Consider the following 21,410-nt stretch of genomic DNA (forward strand, 5'->3'; position numbering starts at 1 on the left):
CTGACTAGTTCCAGTCATAAAGGATGAAACCGTATATTGTACCAACTAGCAGGTAGCGCTCACGTACCTTGAACACCTCAGAAAAGAAGCCTGAACCAATCTTCTCACAGAAGAAGTCGTCGATGCGCGCCAGGCTGGACACAGCGCTCCTCAGGGCTCGATACGAGGACGGCCGAATCCGATTAGGAGCGTGGATGCTGTGGAGAGGCAGCTCGTCCGGGCAGCCATGAGCGTCCTCAGCATCACAGAAGCAGCACTCAGCGTGGTAGTCCATGGTGCTGGTGGACCCAAGCGCTGCAGATGCTCTGCTGTTGTCCTCAGGAGGACCTAAAGGTCACGAGGCGATGGTGAATCCCACCATCATGCTGTCAGAAGATCAGAGCATCTGCAGGTTGTATCAGTGACTTAATATCCTAACAACAGATTTATTCCACAAAGCTCCAGCTGTGGTGACATCTCTCTTTAAGTTCCACTCAGGTTAGCAGTCGGTAGAAAAAAGGATTTGTGTTCATTAAGCCAAATGTCCCATTGGTTTAACATCCAGTCATTCATCTCACTGGATGTGGAGGAAGAATCTCTGGTCCCTCTTAGGTTCGTTCATCCATGTCCTCACCAACTCCTGGAGAAAAAGTTCTGTCACTCCGACCCTCCAAGCTTCGTCACTGTGGTTGAAGGAATTCCTGCAGCCCTCGAACGCCTCCTCGCCGTGGGACATGAGGAGGCCCCGTCCCCTCCGTCATCCCGTCATTCTGGAGGATGTGAGGACGGATGCTGAAGCTGCCCGGTACCAAGAGAGGGCCATGGACAGGTCCCTGAGGGAGAGTCATAGGACGGTTACTGGACCGCACCGACACATTTACATGAAAACATGTATAGGAAAAACACAATGACATGCTGGAGCCAACAATACTAGCACATAAACACAGAATCAACCAGGGCCCCTCTACAGACACCCAGGGCCCCCCTACAGACAACCAGGGCCCCCCTACAGACACCCAGGGCCCCCCTACAGACACCCAGGGCCCCCCCTACAGACACCCAGGGCCCCCCCTACAGACAACCAGGGCCCCCCCTACAGACAACCAGGGCCCCCCTACAGACACCCAGGGCCCCTCTACAGACACCCAGGGCCCCCCCTACAGACACCCAGGGCCCCCCTACAGACAACCAGGGCCCCCCTACAGACACCCAGGGCCCCCCTACAGACACCCAGGGCCCCCCCTACAGACACCCAGGGCCCCCCCTACAGACAACCAGGGCCCCCCCTACAGACAACCAGGGCCCCCTACAGACACCCAGGGCCCCTCTACAGACACCCAGGGCCCCCCTACAGACACCCAGGGCCCCACTACAGACACCAGGGCCCCTCTACAGACACCCAGGGCCCCGCTACAGACACCCAGGGCCCCCCTACAGACACCCAGGGCCCCCCTACAGACACCCAGGGCCCCACTACAGACACCAGGGCCCCTCTACAGACACCAGGCCCCCTCTACAGACACCCAGGGCCCCCCTACAGACACCCAGGGCCCCTCTACAGACACCAGGACCCCCCTACAGACACCCAGGGCCCCCCTACAGACACCAGGGCCCCCCTACAGACACCCAGGGCCCCTCTACAGACACCAGGGCCCCCCTACAGACACCAGGGCCCCCCTACAGACACCCAGGGCCCCCCTACAGACACCAGGGCCCCCTACAGACACCCAGGGCCCCCTACAGACACCAGGGCCCCCCTACAGACACCAGGGCCCCCCTACAGACACCCAGGGCCCCTCTACAGACACCAGGCCCCCTCTACAGACACCCAGGGCCCCCCTACAGACACCCAGGGACCCTCTACAGACACCAGGGCCCCTCTACAGACACCCAGGGCCCCCCGACAGACACCCAGGGCCCCTCTACAGACACCCAGGGCCCCCCTACAGACACCCAGGGCCCCTCTACAGACACCAGGCCCCCTCTACAGACACCGAGGGCCCCCCTACAGACACCCAGGGCCCCTCTACAGACACCAGGGCCCCCCTACAGACACCCAGGGCCCCCCTACAGACACCCAGGGCCCCCCTACAGACACCAGGACCCCCCTACAGACACCAGGGCCCCTCTACAGACACCAGGGCCCCCCTACAGACAACCAGGGCCCCCCTACAGACACCCAGGGCCCCCCTACAGACACCAGGACCCCCCTACAGACACCAGGGCCCCCCTACAGACACCCAGGGCCCCTCTACAGACACCCAGGGCCCCCCTACAGACACCCAGGGCCCCCCTACAGACACCCAGGGCCCCCCTACAGACATCCAGGGCCCCCCTACAGACACCCAGGGCCCCCCTACAGACACCCAGGGCCCCCCTACAGACATCCAGGGCCCCCCTACAGACACCCAGGGCCCCTCTACAGACACCCAGGGCCCCCCTACAGACATCCAGGACCCCCCTACAGACACCCAGGGCCCCTCTACAGACATCCAGGGCCCCCCTACAGACATCCAGGGCCCCCCTACAGACACCCAGGACCCCTCTACAGACATCCAGGGCCCCCCTACAGACACCCAGGGCCCCCCTACAGACACCAGGGCCCCTCTACAGACACCAGGGCCCCCCTACAGACACCCAGGGCCCCCCTACAGACACCAGGGCCCCTCTACAGACACCAGGGCCCCTCTACAGACACCAGGGCCCCTCTACAGACACCAGGGCCCCTCTACAGACACCAGGGCCCCCCTACAGACACCAGGGCCCCTCTACAGACACCCAGGGCCCCCTACAGACACCAGGGCCCCTCTACAGACACCAGGACCCCCCTACAGACACCCAGGGCCCCCCTACAGACACCAGGGCCCCCCTACAGACACCCAGGGCCCCTCTACAGACACCCAGGGCCCCCCTACAGACACCAGGCCCCCTCTACAGACACCCAGGGCCCCTCTACAGACACCCAGGGCCCCCCTACAGACACCCAGGGCCCCCCTACAGACACCAGGGCCCCTCTACAGACACCAGGGCCCCCCTACAGACACCCAGGGCCCCCCTACAGACACCCAGGGCCCCCCTACAGACACCAGGGCCCCCCTACAGACACCAGGGCCCCCCTACAGACACCCAGGGCCCCCCTACAGACACCCAGGGCCCCCCTACAGACACCAGGGCCCCCCTACAGACACCAGGGCCCCCCTACAGACACCCAGGGCCACCACAGGGCACTCAGCCTTCACCTCCTCTGGATATCATCGACCTGCTCGGTCAATCCAGACTGTCAGCTTCATAAATATTCCGGGCCTTACCTCTAATTACTGCTGCTTAGAGTAAAAAACAAAAACAAAAAGCCGTTCTCCATGTATGAATAAACAGAGGATTTATCTGCTCCTAATAACCCTCTAGCTGCTCTAAGAACCGGAGCTATCAATGACAGTGGAGCTGAAGGGACTCGGTCGACGCTCACCTCTCTCCCACGGTGTTCTGGGTGGGAATGCTCCGTGGGTTCGGGTGCTGGAGGTGGACTAAAGGCAGAAATGTCTCCGTGCACCTCGGAGGCGTCTGATTTTCATAATCCTGTCAGGATTCTGGTTTCTGGAGCCGCCAGTTGTGAAAACCATCGTGATGAAGCAGCCGGAGTCAAGGAACGACAGGGACGTGCAGCGCTTCCTGCTCGGAACTTCACAATAAAAGCTTTAATTTACCAGTCGTGTGCACGATCCACACGCACACTGTGAAACAGAAGGGAGTACACCTCTGTGGAATATCATTAAATGTCAAATGATTCACAGTTGTATGGCTTTACAGGGTATTTGCTGTTATGGTAAATTAAAAATGAACAGTTTAAATTTGCCAGTTTAGTAAGACAGACCCCCCAGTAAGAACTCAATGCAAAAAAAGTCATTATCAATGCAATGGAAATGTAAAAATATTATTTCTTCAAAATACTTTTCAAAAAATCTAAGTCATTTTCAAGAGGCGACTTCTAAAGAAGAAAAATTAAGTCGGTGTGGAAGTTCCACAATCTGAAGTTCCTCAACTGGTTGCAAAAACAAATCAATCCCTCGTTAAAACGTCCAACATGTTTACAGTCTGGGACCAAAAACTGTTTTGGTCTCTGTAGATGACTTCCCCATTCATGTCAAACAGAAAGGGTGTGACATTTTAGACAGCTCCCCTGTTTAATGTCTGGTAAAGTTTAAAGTTATTTGAGGGCGTGGCTGCTCTGAGTGACAGGTAGGTTCAGTCCATGGCCCACGTCAGCTCCACTCCCCCTACGTGTCTATGCTCATTTCTGGATCAGGAGGACTCAGACATGGACGGAGCTCCTACGTTGGACCAATCCCAGCTTCTCGTCTCTCAGATTCATGAAGGCAGGTTCCCGCTAAATGTGTGAACATTTAGGGCTGTTCCACTGTAAAAATGTCAAGAACAGATAAATAAAGTATTAAAAAAAATGTCAAGAGCATGAGGTCCATGAGGCAGGCTTTTCATTTTTATGTTTGCTTTTTGGGGGGAAACCTCCAATAGTTCCTAGAGAAACTGGTTCCATATAAAAGTGGTTGCCCTGTATGCCAGTGGTAGCATGTACCTGCTCATTGCTGTGGTTATTTATTGCTGTGTTGTGGAGTTATTTGTATTTTCCACCAGATGAATACACTTTCCTGACTCTTGGTGGACTGAGCAGCAAATCAAACCAATTCTTTGTTTTACTTTAATAGTGATGTACTGTTTTCCAGTAATATGAGCTTGTTGATGTAATGTACCTCCATATACAGTCAGTGGTCATTTTCATTTCTTTTACTGGATGGTTAGCCGCAGATTTGAGCGTTACCACTTTGAGACGTTTATTTTGAAGACAAAGGCTTGTAACTTCCTGTATGTTTTTCCTCTAACTGTGTCCAGCTTGACGCTGACACATATAAGCACAGCTGAGCTTCTGCTTGGACCAGATAAGAAGGCAGAGCTAAACATGGAGAGCGGATCTGAATGGTGCTCCTCGCTGGAAGAGCAGAGGTTTACATCCACGAACAGATCCTGGATTGGAGGAAGAGATGAGGGACTGTGGAGGAGCCCACAGTCAGATGGTGACACCAGAAGAATCCGTTTGACCTGGATGTAGCTCAGCTGTGGCGCTATTAATAACTGCATCTTGTATATAAATTAAACGTGTGAAATACGGAATATGTGCTTCACATATGAAGAATAATAAATGCCCTCATACATGTATTTTTTTCTTGACAACATAATCACCGGTTAAAAGTGATGTCACTGATTAAGATGACATCATGGTTTGGTTCGTCCTCTAGAAGGATGGTTGATCTTTACCACAGTGGAGTGTGCACGTAAAGGTGCACGTTTGTGATCCTAGTCACCAAGAAACATCAGAATCAACCATAAAACCAGAAAATGTACACGTTTAGAAAGGGGAAGCTGATATTTACGCATCAGGACAGATTCAGGGCTGGTTGATGAAGTTCACTGGATTGTTGTAACTGTCAACAGTTCACAGGTGGTAGTGACATGAGATTTAAAATGTCCAGAGAGAAACCTTTTCCTCAACTCTTTTGCTCAACACAAACTAAATCTCACCATCAGGGGTGACGTTAGAAGTGTCACACATCAATATCTAAACAAAATCCAATTTTATGTGCATAACAACGCACTGCTCAAGTTAGGCAAGAAAGTCTCTGTGACACATTTACATTTGTGGTCTAAATAAACTGAATAAGTCAGCTGAAATTGTAGATCATTTGACTAAATGACTGTCAAGTTTGTCTGCAGTGAGCCACCGTACTTGTGTATCTGTTTGTTGCAGCTCAGCCAATCATCACACACTATGGTGTGCGCGGTCCGAGGTTGTCAGGTGACCAACATGTCGTCTCTGGATGCTATGCTGTTGTTTATGAGTTAGCTAATAAAGTGGAAGGTTTTGTAACAATGTGTGATCCTTGACTCACACAAAGGAACAAGTTTCAACATGGTGTCAGAAGAATAACGGACTTTTCGCCTGTGAGTAGCAGTTTCGCCGGACAACCTGCTGTTTTTTTACCGACGTAATGGCGGACGGATTTCGCAGACCGGACCCCGTCGTGTTTAATGACGATGTTGCCGAGAATTGGCGTATTTTTGAGCGGGAGTATGATATTTTTGTTGCTGCCGCACACTCCGATAAACCTGCGAAGACGAGGGCTTATATTCTCCTCAACCGAGCAGGAGCTGAAGCCAGAGAGCGCTCGTTTGTGTATGCAGCGGAGGTTCGCGCACCCGGCCCGGACGGAGCCGTCATCATCCCGGCAGAGTCCAGGGAGGACCTGGAGTGCCTGAAAAGGAAGTTTAATGAAATCTGCAACCCTCAAAGCAACAAAACGATGGAACGGCACAAATTCCACTCACGAAATCAAAGGCAAGGTGAGAGCATAGAGTCCTTCATCAGTGATTTAAGGATCAAAGCCAAAAGCTGTCACTTTGGAGATCTAGCTGATGAGCTTATCTGTGACAGGATTGTTTGTGGCATCACCAGTGACTCTTTAAGGAAATCTCTGTTGAGAGATAGTGATTTAACACTTTCAAAAGCCATTTCAATTTGTCGTATTCACGAGATGACTGAGGAAAATAGCAGAACACTGGCCACACAAGCCACCAATGTTGATGTAATAAGGCCAGTTTCTAACAAGAAGTATCAGCCAAAGGTCACTCAGATCATCACAAAATGCAACAACTGCGGAAATAGTCATGCAGCTAAAAGAGACAAATGTCCTGCTTTTGGACAACAATACCACAACTGCAAGAAAATGAACCACTACAAAAAATGCTGCAAGTCAATGCCGCCGAGTCAGCACAAGCCTAAATCAGACAAAGACTTTCAGACACCCTGTACACGAAGTGACAATAGATCAATCTACAATAAAGGAAGATGAGACATTTTACGTTAATGGTGTTAAAGTTGACAAATATGTTGACTCTGTGAACTCTGAACCTCAGGAGCAGGATGAAGGCTTTGTCACTATGTGCATAAATGACAGACCCACTGAAATGAAAGTGGACACTGGAGCTAAATGTAATGTGATGTCTCTGCAAACATTCAACCAGGTCAGCAATGGAGAGCGACTTGCTAAACAGAAGAAAATAACAAATCTTGTCGCTTATGGAGGCATAAAAATAGAGACAAAGGGCAAAGTTACACTCAAGTGCTTCTTAAAGGAGCAGCACCATTTTCTGCCTTTCTTCATAGTGGATAAAGACGTGACACCACTACTGGGATTCTGTGCATGTGTGAACGTGGGAATTGTAAAATTGAGCCCTGATGTCCACCACATTTCCACAGAGAGCAATAAGGAGTTCAGCACACAGACATTCTCACAGTACAAAGACCTCTTCAGTGATGAGCTTGGAGAACTGCCGGTTACATATTCCATGACAGTGGATCCTGATATACAGCCTGTAGTCAGACCAGCACACCGCATCTGGTGGCAATGCAAGAAAGAGTCAAAGCTGAACTTGATCGTACGCAGAACGTTGGCGTCATAACTCCAGTCACTGAGCCCACAGACTGGGTCTCATCAATGGTAGCAGCTCATAAAAAAAGACAAACAAGACATCAGACTTTGCATTAACCCCAAAGACCTTAACACAGCACTAAAAAGGCCTCACCACCCTATGCGGAGTGTTGAGGAGGTTGCCGCACAAATGTCGGGGGCAACAGTGTTTTCTGTACTAGACGCAAAGAATTCTTTTTGGCAGATACGTCTTCACAAGAAATCCTCAATGATGACAACATTTAGCACTCCTTTTGGTCGCTACAGATTTCTTCGCATGCCCTTTGGTATCAGCTCAGCAAGTGAGGTGTTTCAGCGTACAATGGATCAGCTGTTTGCAGGCTATCCATGTGCAGTCATTGTCGATGACATCATTGTTGGTGGACGTAGTGTAGCTGAACACGATGCCAACTTGAAAATAGTGCTTGAACGAGCAAGAGAGGTCAACCTCAGGCTAAATCCACACAAATGCAAATTTCACTTGGACCAGGTCGGCTATGTGGGCCACATCTTCACAAGCGAAGGTCTGAAAGCGGACCCATCCAAAACAGCAGCAATCACTGACATGCCAGTCCCCACTGATGTTACTTCACTGCAACGCTTCCTTGGCATGGTCAATTATCTTGGGAAGTACATTCCAAACTTCAGTGACATTGCAGCACCACTGAGGAAACTCACCCACAAAGAGACTGCATGGTGCTGGTTTCAGCAGCATCAGGAGGCATTTGACCACCTCAAATCTTGCCTATCTAGCCCACCCGTGCTGGCTTACTACGATGTCAGAGAGCCGGTCACACTCACCTGCGATGCATCATGCTATGGACTTGGAGCCGCTTGCATGCAAAATGGCAAACCTGTTGCTTTTGCATCTCGCATCCTCACTGAGACTGAGACACGATACGCTCAAATAGAGAAGGAACTTTTGGCTGTCGTGTTTGCATGCACAAAATTCAAACACTATGTGTACGGAAAGCCCATAATTGTGGAAACGGACCACCAACCTCTGGTGACTATTCTCAAGAAGCCCATTCATGCAGCACCTGCCCGCCTTCAGAGAATGTTACTCCAGCTGCAGAGCTACGACATCAGCTTGGTGTACAAAAAAGGTAAACATATGTATGTAGCAGACACTCTTTCAAGAGCTCCAAACACACATGCCACCCAGAGCCCAGCTGAAAGTGATGCTTTTCAAGTCATGTCTGTGAGTTATATCTCCACAGCCCGTCTGGAGGAACTCAGAAAGCACACAGCAGAGGATGAGACACTGCAGATCCTCAGTGCAGTTATCCAGAAAGGATGGCCCACCAGACAAAACCAGCTGCAGCCTGCTATTGAATCCTTCTTTCCCTACAGAGACGAACTAACAGTGGAGGATGGAATTGTGATAAAAGGCCATAAGGCAGTTATCCCCTTGTCTCTGCGTAAGGAATACATAAACATTGTACACAAAGGTCACCCAGGCATAGAAGCGACCAAACGCAGAGCGAGAAGCGTAATTTTCTGGCCTTCACTATCAAACGACATCACCACAGAATTGCTGTCGTGTGCCGTGTGCAACAGCACAAAGCCTCATCAACAAAAGGAACCTCTCCACCCTCACACAGTTCCAGATATCCCATGGTCCACAGTGGCTACAGACATTTTTGAATGGCATGGCCAACACTATCAGGTGCTTGTGGATTCATATTCTGGATGGTTTGAAATCGACCTCCTTCGTGACCTGACAGCAACATCTGTGATCACGAAACTGAAAAGACATTTCTCAGTTCATGGAACACCACACACAGTCATTTCTGACAATGCTAGACAATACACCTGTCAGCAATTTAAAGACTTTGCCAAACAATGGGATTTTGTCCACACCACCAGCAGCCCTGACTTTCCCCAGTCAAACGGCCTAGCCGAAAGAGCAGTACGTAGTGCTAAGCAGCTGATGGAAAAATCTCACAGAGACAAAACTGACGTCTTTCTTAACCTACTGAATTTGAGAAACATTCCCCGTGACCCAACATTAGGTTCACCTGCTGAACGCCTGATGTCACGACAGACACGTGCAGCAATCCCTATATGTACTAAACTACTGGAACCGACTGTAAGGGACACCCAACAAGTCCACGCCCAACTACTCAATAAAAAAGCCACTTTAAAGCGCTACTATGACAAGTCAAGCCGCCCACTGCAGCCTCTGGCAGAAGGACAAGTGGTCCGAATGCAGACCCCAACAGGATATGACAAGCTAGGGACTGTCAAAGAGATAGGTAAAGAGCCTCGCTCCTACATCATCCAGTTTAATGGGAAAACATACAGGAGAAACCGCCGTCACATTCTCCCTGTTGCGGAGTCTCCACCATCACCGCTCCAAACAGAGGAACCAGACTCCCAGGACACTGGCTCTTCCACAATGGACTGTATTCCTCCTACAACACATACACCTGAGCCAAACCCCATACACTCACATGGTATGTCCCCTTTACAGCCCAAACCTATCACACACCTCCCCGCTGTGACATTGTCACCTAAGTAATGAAATTAAAAGAAACATTAAAAGAAATAAAGAACCATAAATAACATGATGAAAACAAAATGAAAGTTTTCTGGTCTTTGTGCATGATGTTCCCTGTGCTAAAAATGTATTTAGGTAGGTGGGATAATAAACAATTCCAAAATAGTAATTAGAAAATGTGGTAAACAAAGGTTATATAAGGAGGATGTGGCGTAGAGGAACGGGGGAGACACGGTGTGAGCGGGAGTGACAGGAGGCTGCTGAAAGGAAAGGAGTGTGTAAAGTTAAAAAAAGAATGAACGAAGGCCTAAGACATTTTAATAAGGTTGGAAAAAGACTATTGAACCTGTAAAGAGCCCAGATCCTACCGGAGCCGACCAGACGTACACTCCCGGCCGTCAACATCTTGACGCGGACGCCACCCCAAGAGACAAAGGGATCCTTCACTTAAGGATTATCTCCTCTGCACCCGGGATATTGGTGAGATCCACCCTTTTTGAAACTCTTTTTTTTCTGGTATACCAGTATTTTCTTTAACGATCGATCGCTTTTTTTTTTTTTTTTAGCGGAACTTTCTTTTTGGGTCGGATTACCGTGTTGTTGTTGTTTTTTGCATCGAACGGACGGAGGAAAATCCGCCGGCGTGAGGACCTTTCGGGATAGAAACTTTCTTAAAAGAGTATCTGAAGTGGACCATTTGACTGAAAACTTTGTATTTCGTTAGGGAAGGACTCTTAGTTAATTTAGAAAGCATAAAGGTTTAGTTTCTATTTGTAATCTTGTGGCAATGTATTTTTTTTGTATGGGGAAACAGCGGGGTTTTTTTGGAGTAAAAGATGGAAGTAAAGAAACTTAAGAAAGTTTAAAAGAGAATCCGATTGTGTTTATCAGCTGCATTACTACTGATAGTGACAATTAACTTTTATTATTTCTGAGATGAACCCCTTGGTGAAGTGACCTCTGCTTGGAAAAGTTTGAGTGTTACAGATGGTGGCCCGTACGGGGATCAGAAAAAGGAAGTAGACTAAATAAAAGTTTTCCCGAACTGTAAAAATTGCTGTTTAAATTCTAAGCAAAACGAACATATTTTTTTTTCGTTGGACTGAATATTGTTGACAACTTGTGCACAACTTGTCCTTCAGAAATTTGAGTGGGTTTGACACAAGACATTTTGGAAAAATAAAAATAAATAAAATAAATCAACATATAGGTAGATATAAATATATTTATTCATATATATACATAAACAAAGAAGGAAAAAAGAACAAACATGGATAATGAAGAAGCCCTGATAGTACTTGATAATGCATCTAGTCCTATAAATGTTGACAGGAATATAGACAATGACACCAGAGTTTCTACTCCAAATGCTGGGCTTGAGGACAGGGAGGAGTCTCTGAAGAGAGCTTCTGATGCTTGGGTGACTAGACGGAATCCTGTAGGTGAAGTCACATCTTTAATAAGTTCTCTGTATTTATCTGACCAGGATGAGCGAGATGAGAGGGATGAACAGGAGATAGAGGCAGATGTTTCTGCTTATTTAAATCTCCCAGTTTTGACATCCATCAGCACAGACTTAGGAGTAGTCATTGATAAAGTAAAGTCCCTGGAGGTTGATTTCAGAGATTCTGTTAGCAGTGCCATTAACAGGGAAGAGAACATCAGAGGTTATATAGACAGGAGCTTGGAAGTGCTTGAACATCGCATGATGACCACCCTGAGGAACTTTGAGGAGCAGCTGGTGGAGTGTCTGCAACGACGGGATGAGAAGTGGAAAATGGATCTCGAAAGGCTGAAGCGCGCCAGTCTCAATACAATCCAAAGATCTTTTTACAGCACAGGATTGCGTTTCCAACCAGGTAATGTGCGTTCCTCCTCATGCCAAACAGCTCCTGATGACCCTGTCTCAAAAGCAAACAAATACACGGGATACTCACCAGCAGTAGTTAGTCCAAGCATGGCCTCTGTGGATACTCCAAACCCCATCTCTCTGCATGGAGGTTTAGCTGCAGGACCTACAACTCCCTGTTCTGCTGTAACACAGCCTAGCACCAGGCCTACATGTGCTACTGATCAGATGCAATCTCAGACTGCCTCTCATTCCATCAGCACCAGTCCCGTTATTCCTTCAACCAGCCAAGCTACTAGGGTAGTTTATTCAAAGCCTGCTGTACATATGGATTTTCCATCTTTCAGTGGCAGCAAAGAAGTGGCAGATATCCTAAATTTTATTGATCAATGCGAAACTTTTCTTGCTGTTAGACCTCTGAGTGATGCTGAACTGGTTGGAGCTTTATCAAGTGTTCTTAAAGGCCCAGCACACAGTTGGTGGACTGTTGCTAAGTGTACTGTTCACAATTGGGCTGATTTCAAACAGGCCTTCAATGCTGCTTTCCTGCCACTAGATTACCTCACAGAAGTAGAGGAGAAGCTCAGAGACATGATTCAACTACCTGATCAGTGTGTAAGGGATTTTGCTTACGATTATCGGGCTCTCTGTCTAAGGTGGAAGCCTGATATAACAGAGGCAGAATTAGTGAGGAAAATTCTCAATAATTGTAACCCCAGAATAGCAGGTTGCCTGAGAGGCACTGTCACCAACGTGGAGCAGCTAGTCTCCATTGGTACTTTGGTGGAAAAAGACTGTACAGCTGCCAAGGAGTATTGGGGCAAGGTGGATCAACAAAAAGCAAAAGTGAAGATGTCAAAGAAACCCCAAGAGAAATGGTCCACAAAGAAACAGGCTGATGTTGTAACCATCGTACAACGGGGAAAGAAACAGCCTCCAACTCTCCTGCATGTCCCCATAGAAGTGAGGGGTGTACAGTGTAAGGCCGTTTTTGACACTGCTTGTACATTCTCGCTCATGCGACACAGTCAGTGGCTGGAGCTGGCCCGGGAGGATGAACAACTCAAGCCAAGTGATAATCAAAGCTTTGCCTTTGCAGATGGGAAAACGTCCCATGAGGCCATGGGAAAGGTTCAACTTCTTTACAGTTGGCATGATGTGATGTGGTCATTAGAAACGTACATCATTGCCGACAAACACCTGGCCTTACCCATCATTTTAGGCTTAGATTTCTTGGTCAAGACCTCAACTATTATTAATTTGGGCGACAACACCTATGGAGTGAAAGGACCTCGAGGCTATACCTTTTACCCCTTCCTTACTCAGCCTACAGAGAGCCATGACACCCGTCCCAGTGTAAGTCTTATTATGGCCCTTCCAAGAACTGAGACAGCTGTCAGTCATGCTGAGACAGTCCCAGAATTTATAGACCATCCCCCAGAGGTTAGGGAACTCTTGAAGGCTTGGCCGAAGGTGTGCTCTGGTAAATTAGGTAAAACCACCGTGGAGGAGCACAAGATCTTTACCACAGATGAGGTACCGATCCGCTGTAAAGCATATCGCGTATCTCCTTTCAAACGTCAGATCATCATTGAACAGGTAGAGCAAATGCTCAAGGATGGCATAATTGAGCCTTCCCAATCACCCTGGGCCTCTCCTGTGGTCTTAGTCCCAAAACCTGATAAGACACCTCGGTTTTGTGTAGATTTCAGGCCTCTGAATGCTAAAACTCTTCAGGATGCGTATCCCATGCCCATTATCCACGATCTTTTGGAATCTATGCATGGAGCAGCTGTCTTTAGTACCCTTGATCTAAAATCTGGGTACTGGCAAGTGGCGATGGCTGAAGACAGCAAGGCTAAGACGGCAGTTATCACACCAATCGGGCTCTACCAATTCAGATCAATGCCTTTTGGCTTAAAAAATGCTGGCGCCTCATTTCAGAGACTTATGGAGAAGGTTTTGGGTGAGCTGAGAGGGAAAATCTGCTTTGTGTACATTGACGATGTGATCGTGTTTTCACCCACTCCAGATCAGCATCTAAAGGATTTAAATGCAGTGATGGAAAAGCTCCACAAGGCCAACCTTACACTAAATCTTAAGAAATGTCACTTTTTTCGTCAAGAACTGAAATTCCTAGGACATGTGGTGTCAGGAAAAGGGGTCCAGGTGGATCCGGAAAAGACACTGGCAGTGACGGCATACCCCACACCAACCAATATCAAAACATTGCAGCGATTTCTTGGTCTGGTGGGGTGGTATCATAAATTTATAGCACATTTTGCTAATATCGCTTCACCCTTGCATCGGCTGACAAGAAAGGAGGTGGAATGGTCCTGGACAGAGGAATCTCAACATAGCTTTGACCAGCTAAAACAAGCTCTGGCCGAGGCTCCCATTCTTATACAGCCTAACCACTCACTTCCATTTGAAGTACACACAGATGCTAGTGAGGTAGGCTTGGGAGCAGTCCTGGTGCAAAGGGACGAGGAAGGTGAAAAGGTGATAGCTTTTGCCTCAAGGGGGTTACGAGGACCTGAGTGTAATTACTCTACCTCAGAGAAGGAGTGTCTGGCTGTGGTCTGGGAAGTTGAAAAGTGGCATCATTACCTTGAAGGGAAAGAGTTTACAGTGTACTCAGACCATGCTGCACTGACGTGGGCCTTCAATTGTCCCAAAACAACATCACGCTTGACACGTTGGATCCTGCGTCTCCAACGATTCCAGTTTAAGGTCTGCTACAGAAAAGGTCTGCAAAACATTGTGCCAGATGCACTGTCGAGGGCAGTCTCTCCTCACGACAACTCTCCTGCTTATGTAGCCGTTAACATCTCCAAAAATTCCTCTGATCTCCCAACATCGTTGGCGGAGATTCACAAAGCTCAGGAAAAGGATCCTGATATCATGGACATGGTTAAAGATCTCACCAATGTCAACAGACCTGGAAGGGTAGTCTTCACTACTTGTCAGGGACTAAGGATTATTTTACAAAGTGGGTTGAAATGTTTCCCCTAAAAGACAGCAAGGCTCATCGCATTACAACTATTCTGAAGGATGAGATCTTCACCCGCTTTGGTGTCCCACAGGAGCTAGTGTCAGATCGTGGACCTCAATTCACTGGCCATGAGATGGCTAACCTATGCAGGTCCTGGGGAGTGACCCAAAAGTTCACCACAAGTTACCACCCCCAAGCCAATCTCACAGAACGGTCCAACCGCACCATCAAGACCATGATAGCCTCTTATGTGGGAGACCAGCATAACAACTGGGATAAGTGGATTAGAGAATTTCGTTTTGCCATTAATGCTGCACAACATGAAACTACTGGTAGAACTCCAGCAGAATTGGCACTTGGAAGGACGCTTAAAGGGCCCCTGGAACGGATGATCTGTACATCCCCTTCTCCTCACCAGTCTCCTTACAAATTGCTAGAGAGGCAAAAAGAAATGACAGAACAAGTCAGAAAGAGAGTGGGAGTGTGTCAGGCCAGACAAGCCAGGTACTATAATACCCGAAGGAGAGGTGCACAACTCTTTCCGGGAGACCAGGTCTGGGTCCGCATGCACCCGCTATCTAAAGCATCCGATAGTTTCTCAGCTAAACTTGCGCCTAAATGGTCAGGCCCAGCTACAATAGTGAGAAAGCTAGGCCCAGTCAACTACCAAGTACAGTGGAATGACCTAAACAAGAGGTTAGACACAATCAACACGGTCAATCTGAAACCCTACTTTGGGGTTCAGCCTCCCTCAACCTCGGCTGGGAGGGGGGATCTGTGACATTGTCACCTAAGTAATGAAATTAAAAGAAACATTAAAAGAAATAAAGAACCATAAATAACATGATGAAAACAAAATGAAAGTTTTCTGGTCTTTGTGCATGATGTTCCCTGTGCTAAAAATGTATTTAGGTAGGTGGGATAATAAACAATTCCAAAATAGTAATTAGAAAATGTGGTAAACAAAGGTTATATAAGGAGGATGTGGCGTAGAGGAACGGGGGAGACACGGTGTGAGCGGGAGTGACAGGAGGCTGCTGAAAGGAAAGGAGTGTGTAAAGTTAAAAAAAGAATGAACGAAGGCCTAAGACATTTTAATAAGGTTGGAAAAAGACTATTGAACCTGTAAAGAGCCCAGATCCTACCGGAGCCGACCAGACGTACACTCCCGGCCGTCAACATCTTGACGCGGACGCCACCCCAAGAGACAAAGGGATCCTTCACTTAAGGATTATCTCCTCTGCACCCGGGATATTGGTGAGATCCACCCTTTTTGAAACTCTTTTTTTTCTGGTATACCAGTATTTTCTTTAACGATCGATCGCTTTTTTTTTTTTTTTTAGCGGAACTTTCTTTTTTGGGTCGGATTACCGTGTTGTTGTTGTTTTTTGCATCGAACGGACGGAGGAAAAGCCGCCGGCGTGAGGACCTTTCGGGATAGAAACTTTCTTAAAAGAGTATCTGAAGTGGACCATTTGACTGAAAACTTTGTATTTCGTTAGGGAAGGACTCTTAGTTAATTTAGAAAGCATAAAGGTTTAGTTTCTATTTGTAATCTTGTGGCAATGTATTTTTTTTGTATGGGGAAACAGCGGGGTTTTTTTGGAGTAAAAGATGGAAGTAAAGAAACTTAAGAAAGTTTAAAAGAGAATCCGATTGTGTTTATCAGCTGCATTACTACTGATAGTGACAATTAACTTTTATTATTTCTGAGATGAACCCCTTGGTGAAGTGACCTCTGCTTGGAAAAGTTTGAGTGTTACACCGCTGAGAACAGAAATGCTCAGTACACAACACGTTCAGGTCGCATCTGTAAACCCAACCCAAGATACCTGTAATGAAGGAGGAAATAATGTTTTGTGCACAGTATGTTTTACGTGGTTACCAGTATTTTGAAAAGTTATGTGTATTGAACAATTGCACTACATTTCATCTATGCACTTGATAATGCACTGTTTGTTAGTGATACAAGTACTTAGCTGTTAAAGTGATATGTTTATCCACTTTGAATTGTTTTTCTATTACAGTTTCAAGCTTTCTTGTTTACTTGAAAAGTCTGTGTCATAAATACACACCTGAAGTTTTGTCATTGCTGTTTAGTATATGAGATGTGAGCTAAAGGGAAAGGATGTAGATTATTTGACTAAATGACTGTCAAGTTTGTCTGCAGTGAGCCACCGTACTTGTGTATCTGTTTGTTGCAGCTCAGCCAATCATCACACACTATGGTGTGCGCGGTCCGAGGTTGTCAGGTGACCAACATGTCGTCTCTGGATGCTATGCTGTTGTTTATGAGTTAGCTAATAAAGTAGAAGGTTTTGTAACAATGTGTGATCCTTGACTCACACAAAGGAACAAGTTTCAACAGAAATAACAAAAAGTGTTTTATACTTTCAACACACAGGTAGTTTGATAGATATAAAAGCTATGAACATCAGAGATGCTGCTGGTCCACAGCCACGGGTCTCCTCTAGCTGTTCTGGTTCTTCTTAGGCAACAAGAAGTTTGCCGTGTAACGTGATAAATGCTGTGTTTCTGAATTAGCCTGATTCTGCTTTTAACTCATTACAATAAGGTGGAAAAGGTTCCATACTCAACTTCAACTCACGCACAAAACCTCCATCTCCGAACACCTCTTCAGCAGACAGAAGCATGTAGTGCAGCAGAATGTTCTGGTAGACGGCTGCCTTGCTTTGGACCTGATTATACGCGGTGGACCAACACCAGCAGATGACACCCAAACCTTCACTGGGCGTGGAAACTTCACACCAGATTTCAAGCAACACTGATCCTGTTGCTGTCCCTCCAGACTGTGTGAGGTCTTTCTCTGCTTCTCCCAGGTGAGACGCTTCTGATGGTGTTGGATGTTCAGTAGTCAGAGACACTTGGAACACGTCTGGTGGTTCTGGATGTTCTGGCTCCAGCTACAGTCCACTGATTGTGAATCTCTTGACCATCCTCTCACGTCTGCTGTCATCCTGTTTGCACCTTTTTCCTACCGTAGTTTTTTCTTCCAGTCGACTATCTTCTAAGTTGTGTTTCAGTTCCAGATGTAAATACCTGGAAATACATTAAGCACATTCATGGGTGAGCCTGAGCTGGAGCTGCAGCTAATGGTACACAGAAGTGGGAGGGTTTCATAGATTCATCACTTTAAGGCAAAAAGGAATCATTTCCATCCATCCATCCTCTATACACCATTTTATCCTCACTAGGGTCATGGGGGTGCTGGAGTCTATCCCAGCTGACTCGGGTGAAGGCAGGGGACACCCTGGACAGGTCACCAGTCTGTCACAGGGCTACATATACAGACACACAATCACACTCACATTCACACCTACGGACAATTTAGAGTAACCAATTAACCTCAGCATGTTTTTGGACTGTGGGAGGAAGCCGGAGTACCCGGAGAAAACCCACGCATGCACAGGGAGAACATGCAAACTCCATGCAGAAAGAGCCCAGGCCGGGATTTGAACCGGGGATCTTCTTGCTGCAAGGCGACAGTGCTAACCACTACCCCACTGTGCAGGAGAGGGAGGAAATGTTAAATGTAATTTAACTGACAGTGCTGAACGGCCAAGTCGGTCTTTATTATTACTATTACTACGATTTTTATTTTACCACATTTACAATAGGAAGCTGTGTCTGACATCTTTTCTGTCTATAATTCACCTGACAAAACATCACGAACAACCTCAAATTTCTTAAGAAAAATAAATTCAATTTCAACTACATTCAGCCACATTACAACTTCCAGATCACAGAATGTGTACAAAGAAACGCAATGTTTACTTTATGATTAAAACGATCAAAGTCAGACAAAAACCAACCAAAACAAGACAAAGTATTACAAAAATGAGGCACAAAACAACAAAAATGAGACACACAATGACAAAAATGAGGCACAAGACAATGAAAACATGAGACAAATGACAAAAGTCAGACAAAAGACGAAAAACAAAAACGAGACAAAACATTACAAGAATGAGACTCAAAATGACAAAAGAACAAAGAACAATCTAGTATTTTACTTTCTGATCCAAACAACTTGTCATGGTCTAGAAATGATTTTAAATTTATAGTTTTACTAATTTACAATCTGCAGTTAATGTCTTCTCTGGAATTTTTACACTTTGAGGGCCGGATTGGACCAACAGTATCTGTCTGCAGGCTGCAAGAGAGAGGCGTGTCCCAAAGCTTCGCGACGTTTCGCGACACGCACACTTTGCACTGCCCGGTTTAGCTGTACAAACGACGCCAACAAAAACAGAGAAATAATAACATCAAACATCTTAACCACAACTTAGCTAGCACACAAAACCAACATACAACACCACATAACGTATAAACCCATTCACTCCAACTCTGCTTACCTGCAAAGGTAAAATATACAATATAAATTTAGCGTTCGCTACAACAACAAGCAACAGCTGATTTCGTGATCTCGTTCACGCGAGATTTTGTTATCACCACTCTACTGTGTAGCGAACGTGCCCTCTGCTGGTCAGAGTTAGCCACTGAAGCTGGATAATACACAATAATACACACACAATCTTTTAATTTAACATAAAATATCCGTAAAAATGCCATCACACACAATACAGAAGTATCCTAAATGAACTGTAAATTAAACATGTAAATTATGTACAATGAATGCCACATGAACATCTAAAAAATGTTACTGCCTTAAACGAAGCTTCTCGCGCTAGACAACCCACGGCAACGAATTTAATTCTCTGCCACGGTCGGTCTACCTCAGTAAGCCTCGAAGTTGGATGCTCCTAAAACTGGCCGACCAATCACCATGAAGTGTAGAGTCAGAAGGCGGGCGTAACGAAGTGACGACAGAGGCGCGACGATTCTGACAGAAACAACCGGAAACAACCATAGAAACAAGGATAGACAAGAAGATGGCTGCGCACAATAAACAGTTATCTTTGGACTCGGCTTTGGTCACAGCCCTTAAAGATTTGAAGCTAAAATTCAACTTGAAAGATAAACAAAGGACGGCACTGAAGTGTTTCATTGACAAGAAAGACGTATTTCACCAAACTACCGCATCCTCTGATTTCCGGCGCTCTAGGAACTACGTCAGCCTATTCGTTGCACTGATTGGTTTTTGCCAAATACATAGCAAATAGAAATAAATCTCAGTTGTAACATTACAAACCTTAGTCAAGGGAACGTCTTTGCCTAAATAAAAGTACTCTACAAGCTTATTGCCTCAAGCAATTGCGATATCTGTCATGTCCAAACCCCTGTTTTTTGGTGTGATACTGAGAGTCAATGAACAGAATGTCTTTCTGCACTGGCTTCATCACCTGTAGAATACAGCAATTACAGGGAGTTCAAAGATTCAAAGACACTCAAATTCTTAACCAAAACGTTGTCAATACAAAGCAAGAAGATTTGAATTGACAGGTTGTTGTAGTGAAGTTGTAGGAAATAAGAATGGGATTTTAAAGAGAATAATGGAGGGTGAGGCGAAGGTTTAGACTGTAGGATGAAAAAAATTTAGCAAATGATGTTGTACATACATTTCATAAGTACGTGACGTTACATCTTACACTGATAATGATCTTATTACTACAGTGAGAGACAGTGCTACTGGGCCATAATGCAAAGGACAAAAAACCCTGAGAGAGCACGTGGAGGAGTAGCCTAGCTGCTCTAGACCCAGGTCTGAAGACACAAGGGTCTAGGAACTCTGGACAGGGAGGGAGGCGGGCTAAAAGGGTGTCTTTCAAATCACTCTGCAGCAATTGAGTAGGTATCCAATCAGCGCAACGAATAGGCTGACGTAGTTCCTAGAGCACTGGAAATCAGAGGATTCGGTGAAATACGTCTTTCTTCTCAATGAAACACTTCAGTGAAGTCCTTTGTTTATCTTTCAAGTTGAATTTTAGCTTCAAATCTTTAAGGGCTGTGGCCAAAGCCGAGTCCAAAGATAACTGTTTATTGTGCGCAGCCATCTTCTTGTCTATCCTTGTTTCTATGGTTGTTTCCGGTTGTTTCTGTCAGAATCGTCACGCCTCTGTCGTCACTTCGTTACGCCCGCCTTCTGACTCTACACTTCATGGTGATTGGTCCGGCCAGTTTTAGGAGAATCCAGCCTCGAGCCTTATGGAGGGTAACTGGACCCACCCTGGCAGAGAATTAAATTCATTGCCGTGGGTTGTCTAGCGCGGCTAGGCTAGTGGAGGAGAGTTCTTAACAATGTTCCAATAAACAACTTCACAAATATAAGCTTCAATACACAAAGAACTTACACACGACATGAAGTGTCCAGGAACCCAGAGAGGAATGACAATGGCATCCATTTCTTGTGAGTTTCCTAAACCGAGAAGCAGATTTTCATATCCATTTCTCCGTCATCTTGTCTAAATATACTTACGGGCAAAGACTGTAAAGGGCTGCAGCTTAGTGGTGTCAGCCATGTTGGCGGAATATTTAGGTCAAGAACATGAACAGACTTCCCCTGAGAAATAGTCAATTTAACATTAATGCAAGAAATATTTGATTCATTCTTTCTTTTTGTGATGT

General features: G+C 46.5%; 2 protein-coding genes across 2 annotated transcripts in view; one reads left to right on the forward strand and one right to left on the reverse strand.

The window, feature by feature from the left end:
• Positions 1-21,410, reverse strand: part of LOC110968695 (dual specificity testis-specific protein kinase 2-like) — a 44,735-nt gene extending 23,325 nt beyond the window's left edge. The window contains exons 1-4 of the mRNA XM_051945481.1: positions 21,137-21,410; positions 17,463-17,924; positions 3,446-4,393; positions 68-812 (exon numbers count right to left, since the gene is read on the reverse strand). Of these exons, the coding sequence (XP_051801441.1) occupies positions 68-274 (207 nt within the window). The 5' untranslated portion in view covers positions 275-812; positions 3,446-4,393; positions 17,463-17,924; positions 21,137-21,410. The remainder of the gene's footprint in view (positions 1-67; positions 813-3,445; positions 4,394-17,462; positions 17,925-21,136) is intronic.
• LOC127533334 (uncharacterized) lies at positions 273-3,669 on the forward strand. The gene is made up of 4 exons (XM_051946007.1): positions 273-347; positions 626-758; positions 950-3,258; positions 3,580-3,669. The coding sequence occupies exons 1-4, from the start codon at positions 273-275 to the stop codon at positions 3,667-3,669; spliced, it is 2,607 nt and encodes an 868-aa protein (XP_051801967.1).

Source organism: Acanthochromis polyacanthus, chromosome 3, assembly GCF_021347895.1.
Source record: "Acanthochromis polyacanthus isolate Apoly-LR-REF ecotype Palm Island chromosome 3, KAUST_Apoly_ChrSc, whole genome shotgun sequence".
Taxonomy (NCBI): Eukaryota; Metazoa; Chordata; class Actinopteri; family Pomacentridae; genus Acanthochromis; species Acanthochromis polyacanthus.

Excerpts from the sequence above, each read along its gene's own strand:
- LOC127533334 (XM_051946007.1), top strand. The coding sequence starts at position 273 with ATGGTGCTGGTGGACCCAAGCGCTGCAGATGCTCTGCTGTTGTCCTCA. Across the intron at positions 348-625 it reads CTAAAGGTCACGAGGCGATG|AAAAAGTTCTGTCACTCCGA; the intron begins GTGAATCCCACC and ends CAACTCCTGGAG. Across the intron at positions 759-949 it reads ATCCCGTCATTCTGGAGGAT|ACACCCAGGGCCCCCCTACA; the intron begins GTGAGGACGGAT and ends GCCCCTCTACAG.